The sequence below is a fragment of the Ictalurus furcatus genome, chromosome 12 (assembly GCF_023375685.1).
Source record: "Ictalurus furcatus strain D&B chromosome 12, Billie_1.0, whole genome shotgun sequence".
Classification (NCBI taxonomy): domain Eukaryota; kingdom Metazoa; phylum Chordata; class Actinopteri; order Siluriformes; family Ictaluridae; genus Ictalurus; species Ictalurus furcatus.
Genome location: NC_071266.1, coordinates 9,188,666 through 9,202,195, shown reverse-complemented (window position 1 = coordinate 9,202,195; position 13,530 = coordinate 9,188,666). Strand labels below are relative to the sequence as shown.

The 13,530-nt window shown below is 40.2% G+C and overlaps 1 protein-coding gene across 3 annotated transcripts in view; it reads right to left on the bottom strand.

The window, feature by feature from the left end:
• LOC128615392 (activin receptor type-2A) overlaps nt 1-13,530 on the bottom strand; it is a 50,002-nt gene that overhangs the window by 3,638 nt on the left and 32,834 nt on the right. For all 3 annotated transcript variants that reach the window (XM_053637439.1, XM_053637440.1, XM_053637441.1), the window contains 6 exons: nt 12,179-12,333; nt 3,661-3,804; nt 3,420-3,563; nt 1,734-1,879; nt 1,448-1,562; nt 106-244 (listed from right to left, as the gene is read on the bottom strand). In XM_053637439.1, the coding sequence (XP_053493414.1) occupies nt 106-244; nt 1,448-1,562; nt 1,734-1,879; nt 3,420-3,563; nt 3,661-3,804; nt 12,179-12,333 (843 nt within the window). The remainder of the gene's footprint in view (nt 1-105; nt 245-1,447; nt 1,563-1,733; nt 1,880-3,419; nt 3,564-3,660; nt 3,805-12,178; nt 12,334-13,530) is intronic.

The following is a 13,530-nucleotide window of genomic DNA, read 5'->3' as shown; positions in this document are numbered from 1 at the left end:
CACATACAGAGTCAGCGTTAGGCTGAAGGGCCAGCACATGGACTTTTGATATATGTGTGTGTGTGTGTGTGTGTGTGTGTGAGAGAGAGAGACAGTGTGTGTTACCGTCGGCAGCAGTGCAGCGGGATGCCAGTTCCCACAGCACAAGTCCTGCAGCATACATATCGATCCTCAGGAAGGAGTCTCGCTGGAAATTTATGGCTCCTTCCAACACCTCTGGAGCCATGTACCGCCGAGTACCCACCTATAAATACACACACACACAACATCAATCTATCAGGATTGTAGTTCTAGTCATTTCCCCCCAAATTTAGAGAACACAGTAAAAGCAACTGCACCATCATCGTTACAGCACATGACAACATCATTGCTAAGTTTAATATGTTAGAAATGTTCAGTACCACTCTGAGTACCACTCGAGTAGGGCTGCAACTATAGATTATTTTCATAATCGATTAGTCGACTGATTATTTTTTCGATTAATCGATTAATCGTATGGGGGCGGGCGAACTTTCAGTACCATTTTTTTTGGTTTATTTAAAATAAAATTCAGAAACTGAGTGTTACAAATATAAACTTCAGACTAAAACTTTACACAACTGTTTGTACAAAACAGAAAAGAACCCAATACACACACACACACACACCAGAATATACATTATTAACTCAGGACTGTAGTTTAATTGGGTACTTTTCGTGCATCCATAAAAAATAATGAATAAACAGCCTCGTTACTAACACATCACATTATTCCCTTATAATAAACGACAGAAGTTACATTGCAACTGCGCAAATGCACCATATAATGACAAGAAACTTAAATGAAACTAAACCTTTTAAGCAACTCACAGCCCCCCAAGCCCTTACACACAGTGAAGCATTTTGGATATAAACATAACTTTGTACTCGTTCAGCACTGTTTAATCTCCGCGGTGTTTAATATAAAATGCCCCGCTTCCTTTCTGACTTTCTTGCTCATTCACGTGACGCTTTCTCCTCCGTCTAATGGTGACTGAGGTCATGTTGGGAATAAAAGGTAACGCTGACAGAAAGTAAAATGAAGAAAGTCATTATCGGTGACTCGGGAGTCTGCTAATGCTAGTGTGAGTCTGGCGTCTTGCGCCGTTGCCCATGATGCGGCTTATACTTCCGGTTAGTAAAAGAAAAAAAAAAAGAAGCTAGTGTTCTACTTTAGATGATATTACCTTTCTAAAATCCACACACTAGACGGTAGAGTACACAGTGCAAGTGTACAGTACTTCATTTGGGACACTACTTTAGATTTTCCTCTCCGAAGCGTGTTTTCTGAACAGAAGTAACGTAATGAGTAAACGTACCGACCACAGACCAGCTGATCGATAATGAGATTCGTCGACAATGATTTTCATAATCGATTAGTTGTTGCAGCTCTACATTCAAGTACCCTTGATCAGCATTCAGAGCTCACCTGTCCGTGTGTGTCACCTGCAGATTTTCCCGCCTCAAACTTGAGAGCGAGGCCAAAGTCAGCAATACAGGCGGTGAGATTGTTCTTCAACAGTATGTTCTTACTCTTAATATCCCTGAAAGAAAGAGAGAGACGTAAAAAGATATATATATATATATATATATATATATATATATATATATATATATATATATATATATATATATATATATAAATAAAGTGGTTGAAGATCTAAGGGAAGTGCGAGGTGAGTTTAAGGTGTGTGTGTGTGTGTGCGTGCGAGTACCTGTGGGCAACGACAGGCTTGTGGCCGTCCTTTAGGCCCGGGATGTCCTCGTGCATATACGCCAAACCTCGTGCAAAAGTCTGAGCTATGTGACACAGCTCATTCCACGACACCACATTAGCCTTCAGGTAATCAGTCAGCGAGCCCTGATCTCACACACACACACACACACACACACACACACACACACACACACACACACAATGCACTGATTGCAATCACATGTAAAAGAATAACATGATATTCATGGACTGGCAAAAATATGTTAACATTCTGGGAGGCCAACGGTTAACACAAGACATCACATTAACTCATAACATATGCAGTTAAACCGGCACTTCACTTCATGTACCGGTGAACATCCCGAAAACAGACGCTGTTATTGTTAGTCACATTGCAACGTTGGAATACTGGCACTGAAATATTTTTGTTGATTCAACATAATCTCATAAATCTCCTTTAATAAGACTATGTATTCATCAGGGTTTTGTCCTCCATGTTGGTTTTTGTCTCAAGTCCCCCAACTCGTGACCTGATTGGTCAGGAGGGAAAAAAAGAATGTTTGAAGTAGATTTTTTTTTTTTTATTCAACCCACCTGCATTTAGCGCTTTTTAATAGCACCGATCACATTCTGCATTGGAGAGCTAGGTTATTATAAGAGCTTTGCTATATTTAACACAGTCAACACATTTCTGTGTTAAACCACCGCTGCGCTGTTAATGAACTGTTTACAAAAACTAGAAGGTGCTGCCTTTGATAGGTTTTTGGAGCAAAAAACAGGCTGGGTTTAAATGATTGCATCACACAAAGCGTGTTAAAAACTCAATTTGTTAAATATTACATACTCATAAAAGATAAATCAGAAAAGCATACTTTAGATCTACAATGCATCACAGATACTGATATTCCAGTCAGCAGGGGGCAGGCGTGAGCTTTAAGTGAACGGGAGGATTGTATACAGCCTTAATGTGGTGTGTGTGTGTATGTGTGTGCGCGCATTTCTAACCATTTTGAGTACACGGTTTACTTCGATTTGTAAGCCTTTCATGGTTCTTTGTGCACTCCTGTGAATGTTTGTGTGTTTCATATACTGTCTGGTATATATATGTGTGTGTGTGTGCGCGTGTGTGTATATTGGAGGTCGACTGATAGTGGATTTTACCGATACCGATAACCAAGTTGGGCGGTACCTGCCGATAACCGATTAATCGACTGATAGTTTTTAATTGAAACCGAATGAAAACATAACACTCAAAGTAAAATACTACTCAACTTTATTACGAAAATAAACAGTACTGACTGTACCATGAAAATGTACTGTACTTTTCTAAATGAAATAGATATATAAATAATATATATTAATTATTAATACATATTAAAGTACATAAAAGATCTACCTCTAAACTGAACCAAAAGGTAAGACTCCAAATAACAAATAAAACTAGAGACAAATCAAGAAAACACTTCAAATAACACAACAAAATTGGTCAGTGATAGTTTTCATTTCGTCTCTAGAGGTCGCTCTCGTACTGTATAATGACTGCGAACCCTTCTCAGCCGCTCTGGCAATGGACGCAAAGGGAAAAAACTATCGGTGTGGATTTTTGCCAATAACCGTTCCAGCAATCAGTTATCGGTTATTAATCGGCAAAACTGATCAATCGGTCAACCTCTAGTATTTATACCTTCTCATGGTAAGCTGTAATGAGCCACAGCTCGATGTCCATGCCGTTTCCTCTCTTCTCAGCGCCGATGAAGTTGAGGATGTTCTCATGTTTCATCCCACTCAAGCTGTACATCTCATACTCGTTCTGCCATGACTGCTTATTCTGTCACACAGAACACACACACGAGACATACTTTGTACACATGGCAGAATTTCTAGGAATTATTAACACACACACACACACACACTCTCTGTATTACCTGGATGGGGAAGATCTTCACAGCCACATGTTCGTTGAGCAGCTGTGCTTTCCACACGCAGCCAAAGCGCCCCCTGGCCTTGATCTCCAGTAACTGCAACGGCTTCTGGCCCAGGAGTGGAGAGGGCGGCGTCAACCCAGGGTCCTGCAGAAAGATCAGCAACCAATCAGCATTAATTGCTTGTATTTATTAAACCTAAATCTGATGCCAAATAGTACAAGCAGGTTTTATTGATCAACCTGCTTTTCGCATCAATCCACATACACACATCATCCTATACATATATATGGTAAATTGGAGCATTTTGCATCCATTCACGTATTTACTCACGCTCAGTTTTCAGCCTTATATTTGAGACCTGGTGTCTTGCTGAAACTGAGGCATTAAATCTTCATATAACTGAAAATAATTAAACAACGTTTCTTTATATGGACAAAAATTAAGCTTTGACCTTCAGCTAAAAGCTTCAGTGATATGATGCTCAATTTTTCAACAGGATCAGTATATAAAAATAGTTTATATATATATTTAGATATATCACTCAGCTGATAAATAATTAAGGAATTCAATATTTTTCAATTATTAATAATCAACGATGGGGTTTTGTGACTTTTAAAACAATTTTCCTGTAACAGCACATCTTGAAGGATTCAACTTTCGGAGTATGTTTTAAATCTAAAAGATTAACACGTATACGTTTTATCTGTTTATAGTTACAATTCATTTTGTGGACAATATACAATACATGTTATAGAAGATAATTTTTTTTTTAAAAAAGCAGCTTGTCATGTTAGAGAGAAATCACAAATGTAACAGCCTCTATCTTAAAACGTAACATCATTTAAACTAAAACGTCCTGCTACAAAATGCTGACAATGGAGATGCCTTCCATAACTGTTAAACTGTCTTATTCAAGCAGAAAAAGACACTGAAACTCTGCTAAGGGACAGTTAAGGGAGTATATAAATCAGTACCCCCTGCCTCTGTTAGGTTCTACCAACCATAACTGCGTGCTTCTTCTCCCTACATATAAAACTGTCCTAAAGCGAGAAATAATCCAGACCAAGGAGGTTAAAATCTGGTCTGAAGAATCCACTGCTAATACCGATATTGCTATGGATCCTTTTGGGTCAAATCGTGAATTTGCCAGTGCTCTTAATACATTTTACCTGAGATTTGATCAGTTTGATTTTAAGAATGAAGTTGAGGGACTTGGACGTAAACTTAAAGATAGCCACCACTTCACCCTGGAGCAGAGAGAAGTTAATAAATAAGAGCCTTTGTCCAGACAATATCTGTGGTAAACTACTGAAATCTTGTGCAAAGCAATTAAGTTCTATCTTCTATGATATTTTTAATATGTGTCTATATCTACAACGTGTACCTAACCTGTGGAAGCAGGCTGTCATTGCCCCGGTTCCTAAAGGCAGTAGTCCTAAGGCTTTTAATGACATTAGGCCGTTTGCCCTTACTTCTCTTGTAATAAAAATTTTGAAAAGCTTGTGAAGACAGAAACCGAGCAGACACTCGACCCTGTGAAATTTGCTTATAGGGCACACAGAGGAGTTGAGGATGCTACAATCGCTCTACTTGTGCTAGATTGTTCTTTATTGACTTTTCCTCTGCCTTTAACACTATCCGACCCCACGTTTTAGCCATGAAGCTGACGGAGCATTTTGAGTTGAGTAGTAATCTGGTGGGTTGGATACTGGAAGTTCTGACAAACAGGACATAAAGAGTGAAAGTCAACGGCATTTTATCAGATTCATGATGTTCTTCCGCTGGCTCACCCCAGGGCTGTGTTCTCTCACCCTTACTTTATATTCTAGACACAAAAGTGTGCCAAAGTAAGCATAAGAATAGGACCATATTGAAATTCGCAGACGATACAGTCATTGTGAGTCTGCTACACTATAACGAGTCCAGCCAACGCCCAGTCACTGATGAGTTTGTCACTTGGTGCGACAAATCTTTCCTGGAACTAAACATAACCAAAAACAAAAAGGATATGATCATACATTTTTAGAACACATCCTTCAATCTACGATACTACGATCATTAAAGACCAGGCTGTGCACTGTGCAGAGAGCTACAGGTATCTTGGGACAGTCATAGACTCCAAATTGACCATTGAGAAGGACTGTGACACAGTATGTAAAAAGGGACATCAGTGTCTGTTTTGTCTCGGAAAACTGTCCCGATTTCACATTGATAAAACCATGATGACCCTCTTTTATCAGGTTTTTATTGAATCAATCTAGTCATTCTCTCGTGTCGTGGTTTGGTAATCTGTCTCTGAAAAACAGAAATTCTTTGAACCAATTTGTCAAGTGGGCTAGTAAGCTTATAGGTGAGTCTCAACCTATCAGATCTTTACTCCACACAGCTGCAGTGTAAGGTGAGCTTTATTATTAAAGACTGTCTTCTTTGTTCATCCTTTACATACTGAATTTCAGCCTCTTCATTTCTGCTGCCGGTTTGTAGCCCCTAGGTGCAGAACAAAACAGTACAGGAATTCTTTTGTACCTGCAGCCATTGCACTATGAAATAAAAATAGTATGAGATGATGCACTGTGTTATACACGGCACTTTTGAGGGTGTGTGTGTGTGTGTGTGTGTGGAGGCACTTTGTCATGACATTCTTAGGAGTCTCTATATTTTGACCCTTTTGATGTTACAACGGTACATGTTTGTTTAAAGTACGTTCTGATGTTTTATGAATTTGTCTGAACCATGGATTGCTGAATCTCCTGTCTGCACAACAAATTCACCCTCGGGTAATAATACAGAAACCTTGAAATAAACGTCTCCTTACAGAAAACGCCACCGAATCGTATGATGCATGTTTCCATTTTTCCAGTTTATTTGGAGGGTCTGCCAAACAAGTCCCGGAGTGAGCTGTTGGTACGGAAACGACAAAGCATTAGATCAAGCGCATTACATAAACCAGAGATTTGCCTTGTAGCTGGAACTACAACACTGTGGTATGCAAGCCCTTAAAACCTCAACAACATGAATTCTAACAAGACAAAGCGGCATAACAACTACGCAAAGTTTCAGCCTTGTCGTGACCACACCACAGACGCCCAGAACAGCAAAGCTGTATCTTTTGTTCACTCAAAAAACAGCTATTTCCCAGACTATTCAACTCCCTATAGTACATTTAGTGACTGTTCCAAATAACATCGGAAATAGAAAGAAAAAGAACCTTTATGTCACTGCATAAATGTTTATTTTTCTAAAGAGACATTATTTGCGCTTTCCACCAATGGTGACTGTATTACAAAAACCAACATATTATTGGGTTTATCAAGGTTATCTTTTGGCGTTAAACCATGGTGAAGCGTGCACCTTTATAGGTCACGCTTGCATTATTGCGTATCTGTATACTTCTGTTCAGGTTAACAGCAGTGCTCTCACAGTGCACTGCGAGAAAGAAAGCAAAAAGAAAGAGTGAACAGATGAGCGGGAGAACGTGGAGCGAGTTTTGCTTTGACATTGACCAGGGTCATGAGGTCTGTAAACACACACGCACACGCGCGCACACAGCTAGATGCTTACGTTTTGACTTTTCTCTTTGCCTCTCAATAATTAAAGAGGCACAGAAAGCTGACAGTGGAGGTGAAAACGGTTCGATCTTCCTCCCACAGGAAAGCAGACGTCACCGTAAATAAAAGAAAACTCATTTAGGAGCACCCACGGCCTTTAAGATTTAAAATTCAAACAGTAAATCAAAGAGAAGCAGAACGCTTGTATAAGACAGCAATCACACCAGAGGCACAAAAGTTTCTATAACACTGTACTGAAAGAGAAACACCAGAGCAGTGGAGGATAAATCACTAACTCTGTCAGTTAGACAAGCTGACTATGTCCAGGCTGTCCCCCCACCCCGTAGCTGCCCATGGAAAAGTAGGTTCAATAACCAGAAAGAAAAAGTGTTCCCTAGTCTGGATGGTTTGGGGGTGGGGGGTGGGGGGTGATGTGCTTTGTAGGCTGATGGGCATCTCTAAATTGTCTGTAGTGTGTGATTGTACCCCACGATGGGTTGGGCACCCCATCCATGGTGTCCCCCACTTTGTGTCTCCAGGCTCCCCGCGACCCTCTGTAGTATGTAAGCGGTTCAGAAAATGGATGGATGGCTAGGAGACCAAGGGAGAAAACTGACTGTGCTTGCTGGGTGGGAGGGGCATATTCTATCTTCCCTGTCTATCAAAGTGACACTAGCTAATGCAGCGAGGGCATGCCCGAGCATCAGCTGTGGCCGGAATTGAGGTGGGCTGTACCGGCAAGAATGTACAGTGTAGGGCAGTGTTCTGTTTGTCGTTTCAGAACGAGTCCGAGAGAGAGAGAAAGAGATAGTGAGACAGAGAGCTGATGGAGTCAACACAACACACACGCCTTCGAACTTGAACCTAGTAGGTGGCTTGGAGTGGCTTAGTATTTGTGGTTTTCATTTTATTTTGGGTAATGTTAACGGCATTCGCTGAAAAATGCTCGTGGGTGATAGAAAGAAAAAGAAAAGGCGCACAAAAGTCAAAAGTAGCTAGTTTTTTGAGGTCTTCTTTCCCACACACACACTGGGTTCTACAATGAGCGTCTGCGAACTCATGCATGCGGAAGAAGGTCGATAGCTCCTTCCTCAGAGTGTTTGAAAGGACGTGACTGGTTGGCTTCATGTGGCTTGGAGGAACCACATGCTAGCCTTCACCCTTCACGGTTGGTAGCTGTCATGTGATGGGAAGAGGAGGCACGTCAAACACAATGTGCTACAGTTATCACATACGCAATCATTTCCCTTTATCCGAATTAACACAGTGAACTGACCAGCTACATTTTAGTCCAGTCAGTGAGATTTCTGAGCAACCAAAACATGAGTCTAAGCAGCACACAGGAGCTCTGACCAGCTCGATGGGCAAGCCAACGAATATGTCATCATTTATCCACACGAGAGGTAGAAAATAATCTTTAAATGCGGCACACAGAAACTTTACATGTTTCTCAGGACGCAATTTTCTGCATCTGCTCACACAATTACTAAGAGTTCTGAGTGAAGAGGAAGGCAGCATCAATATCAGAACACCCGTCCATGCACATTCAACTGAAATTACACACACAAAAATGCTCTTGTACTTAAATTAGGGTTATGCATAGAAAGATCTGGCATGTACCATCAACACATGCAAACTGAGACCAGACTCTAAAGAAGAAGAAAGTAAATGTGAACAGGCCTGAACAGGGATAAATGAGAAGCAACTTTAATGATCCAACATAATGCTAAAATAAAAAGAAAATTAAAAAAATTAAAAAAAGAGAGACAATGAATTCATGAGTTAATTAAAACTCATCTTACCTCTATCATTATATGAAAGGCGTGCTAGCAGAAGAGAAGAAAAGGCAAAAGAAGGGAATTACTGCTTCCAGTGAAGAGAGGAAAGATTATAAAGATGAAAAGTGTATGAAAGAGTAAAAGATCCTTTTAATCTGATGTGTTAAATGCAATGAAGATAAACATGAACAACAACAATCAATGTACAACAACAGAACAGAGGGGAATGAAGGAAAACGGTGGACAGAGGAAGAGAAAGAGAGATTAATGTGTTAAGCCTGATTTATATTTCTGCACCTGGGAAAGTGTGGGTGTGTGGGTGACAATCACATACACACACACAAACTGTGTGTGTGTGTGCGCGCAAAAGGCTGGCAGTGTTGCATGCACCAAAATACATCAGAATAAACACAACATTACAGCTCTAAGAAGAAACCTGAAGCCAGCCGTTGTTTAAAAAAGTATAACGATTAAAAAGAAAAAAGCTGCACCACAGCAGCAATAAGTTTTTCATTAGGTTTGGAGGAAATGTGGGGAAAACAGGGCAGATTAAACAAGTCAAATATTACGACTAAAAGTCTTTGGGTGAAGACTCATGTCACTAAAGCAGGTCTTACCTGTAATCAGTCCGCACCGGATTTCGTTGAGTTTTTGTGATTATTGCGGACAAAATCGCTTGATTTTGTTGCAGCTTTTTTTTTTTTTTTTTTTTAAATTGGCAAAATTGCAATTGCACGAAATTGTTTTGCACGGTGTTTCGCTGTGATGTTTGTTGGTAAATGAGGTGTACCTTTTAGCTGTACTCATGTTTGACGTAGAAAATCTGTGGTCATTTTGAAAAAAACTGCAAAATCCTGGAGGGACTGATTGAAGTGGCAGTAAAGTGTGAGGGTCTAGATCAGAGCAGACTGTGATCCAGATGCTGACCCAGCAAAGTATTTCAGCACTCTGAAACAAACGCTTGGAAAATACTGTAGTCGATCAATGTATGAAAAGAAAAAACCAAACAAACAAAACCTGTATGTAGTTCAGCATGATTTCTAAACATGACCCAGTGCAGCTTCTGTAGCAGATCCTCTGTTGCAGTTTATCCAATCAAAAACACATTCATGTAAATGATTTCACCCTAGGCAGCTCATAGAGACAGTGTTGGAGACATTAGTTCAGAAAAGGGAGCGTTTTCATAACATTTTTCATTTTTATTTACCCTCTCTGCTCTGATTTGCTGAGTGACATTATTGTGGATTTGGACAGAGACAAAAATATTTATTCACCACAGGAATATTATTGTGGATGCACAATAATATTAATATAATACAAGGTTACTATTCTTAACACAAATACAGATATTCAAATGAGGCACTGTTTTGGTAAACACTCTTGAAGTTAACTGTCAAATGATGTGTTTGTGGGTGTTTGCTATTTTTCCTAAATTTTACTGTACTTTAACAGCAAAAATATCCCTAGTTAAAATCAGGAGATTTTAATTCTTGTATATCATCTGTCACAGTGTCGAGACACTAACACACTTGTGCGCGCACACACACACACACACACACACACACACACATATGCATATTATATATATACACAATATATATATATATATATATATATATATATATATATATATATATATATATATATATATATATATATATAGGGATGTTACGAGAACCAATACTTTGGTACCAACATTCTTAAAACGTGATGGTATTTGTTTTTCTGCAGTAGCATAGGTACTGTCGGTAATGAAGGTACAGAGGTTGCAGTTCTTCCGGAACTGATGGAGGCAGCAAATACACGCAAGTGTTTTAGTCGGTCCACAAGTGGTAAAGAAGAACGCCTACAAGCACACAGGAAAAACTACAGAAGACGGAGACAAGTTTAGCTCTGCCAGGACTCGTTGAGAGGAAAGGTGTTAAGAGTCCAATATGGAAATACTTTGCATTTGAGGTGGATGACGACACACATATAATTGATGCTGTGAAGCCGGTGTGCAACCGATGCTACCGTTCATTTCAAACAAAGCGAGGAAACGCCCGTTTGAGGCAGCTGGCATTGTGGCCGTGAAACCAGATAACGTTATGCTCTGTGTAATGTTAGCGTTAGCCTGTTATTTGTTAACGACGCTAACACATTGCAATGTTATAGACTACCTGCTAATGGGCCACCATGCATCGCCATTCAGCCCGTGTCCTTTCAGCTAAATGTAGCCTAATGTCACTAATAATTATTCAAATGTTCATGCTTTTAATAAATCTTTTAGCCTGCCACCATATCAGTGAATCTAAACTAATGCTTGCATTCAGAGTATAAGGGGTGTGTGTGTGTGTTTGCACGTGCGGACGCTTAGGAGTGCACCTTAGCACTTGTAGCGTCCACTGTTTTATTAGTCATTGTCAGACAGTGTTTGATAACTAAAATATCCCACCTCTCTCTCTCTCTCTTTGCCAGTATCAGCCAGAGGAGGATGTCCTCTGGGAGAGTTTAAAATTTTATACCACACCGTGGTATCGACTTTGGTATAGTGCATCATGGACTTTTGGTGGTATCGGTACCGACTACTAGATTTTTGGTATCGTGATATCCCTAATACACACACACACACACACACACACACACACAATACACATAGAATTCAACACACTAAAACAAAAAACTGAAAGAAAGAGATAGAGAAACTGAGACAGGCCATAAAGCCAATGAGAGAGACAGACAGAGGTAGAGAATGAATGAGAGAGAAATTGAAAGAAAGACAGAATGAGAGGCAGAGAGAGAGAAAGAGAGAGTCAGACAAAGAGTGAGACTGAGAGACAGATGGAGAAAGAGATGGTGAAAATGAAACAATTGAAATTGAGAGAAAGAAAGATGAGATGGGGAGAGAGAGAGAGACCCTGACTCCACATAGAAATAATTTCACACCTTGAAAATCAGACTAGGAGTCCAATTGCTGAACAGGTGCGTAAAGCTTTAACGAGTGCTGCTGGTGCCAATACTTATGACACAACTGCACCGATCTGAAAAAAATGTCGCTACAGGTGTCTTGGTATCAGTCAACGTTCAACACCAAATGAACATCTTTGTTAATTATCTTCCCATTAACATGCAGCCTGTTCAGATTTTTCTTTTCGTTCACTCACACAGCAGTGATGTACTGAATTGCGTGTGTGTGTGTGTAAAGAAGCTTACCTGTGTGGGGACGAGCACGGGCGGGTACGCCAGCTTGTGGTGGTGGTACATCCAGAAGGAGAAGAGCAGGATGGCAGCAATACCCATGATTGGCACCAGAGAGTAGAGCAGCGTGTTGAACAGCTCCGGCTTCGGCGTCAGCGGGTTCGACGTGGCTGCAGCACACAAACAACCGTGTTCATTACCTCTTGGTTCACACCAGCTAGCTAGAAAGCCACATTAGAATTGAGATTTTGGCTCGAACGATTTGTCGGACCAACCCTAAGGTGCGTGAAGTCTGAAGTTTCCTCGGTTCGCCACTCACAACTTTTTACCAAGTCGTAAAACGTTTGGGCAGGTTTTATCTTATCCTGTCATATACGACCTCTCATGGAAGCAAAAACTCCCCACGCTAAATCTGCTTTCAGTGTGCATGCTGTTTACGTGGACACGACTTTTGCTTACTTGTGATTTACAGGACGTACTATATTTTATATATATATATATATATATATATATATATATATATATATATATATATATATATATATATGTCTACAAACAGTTAAATTTATGCGAATGAGAAGCAAAGCGACTTTGAGTGTTTGTACCGACATCTCAGCTACTTCGTCGGATTTGTCACTAATGTGCTGACGAATGCCGCTGGAAAGTGGCGAGTGAGAAAACATGCTCTTGCTCTTTTGTTTTTAGGAGCCAATAGGGAATCTTCATCGTTCTTGCTTATGTTTGAAATCTTTTCCCCAGTGCAAGTTTGCGGTATAGTGGACAGTTTTGTTGCTGTTGTGCTGACAGAAGCACCTCGAGAAAAAAAATGAAATAAATAAAAGTGAAAAATCGCTGCTGCGGTGAATACAGTGTGAGAGTATTAAAACAGATCCTGTTCTCTGACAGCGCTTCCTCATGCTCTGTGTGGATGAACAGAAGGTGACAGAGAAAGATCAGATCAGCAAATCCCCAGGTCACACGTTCCAAAACAAAAAGACAAAAACTAAAAGAATCTCCCACATGCCAGATGTGGCACAGAGGAAGTGCGGTGTGTTCAGTTAGCTAACGCTGCACCTGCTGTGGGCCATATCTCTGCCTGTTAAATAAGAAGACTTAAACACTCTCTTTAATGTAATTGCCCTCCTGGGGTTGAGCCCTGAGAATACTAGTGCTGATCTAGGAGCTGTTCTATCTGTTCAGCTCCTAATGAACCGAATTACGTTACTAATGGAGGCAGATCCTGAATCAGCGCTTCCTCGGAAGTTTGCACCTAATCTCCTGTAGATATGTGAACGTGTGTAAAACAACGGTGCGTGCTGTTTTAGGAAAATAATCAACGACAGGATTGTCAAAGTAAAGCAGAGTTA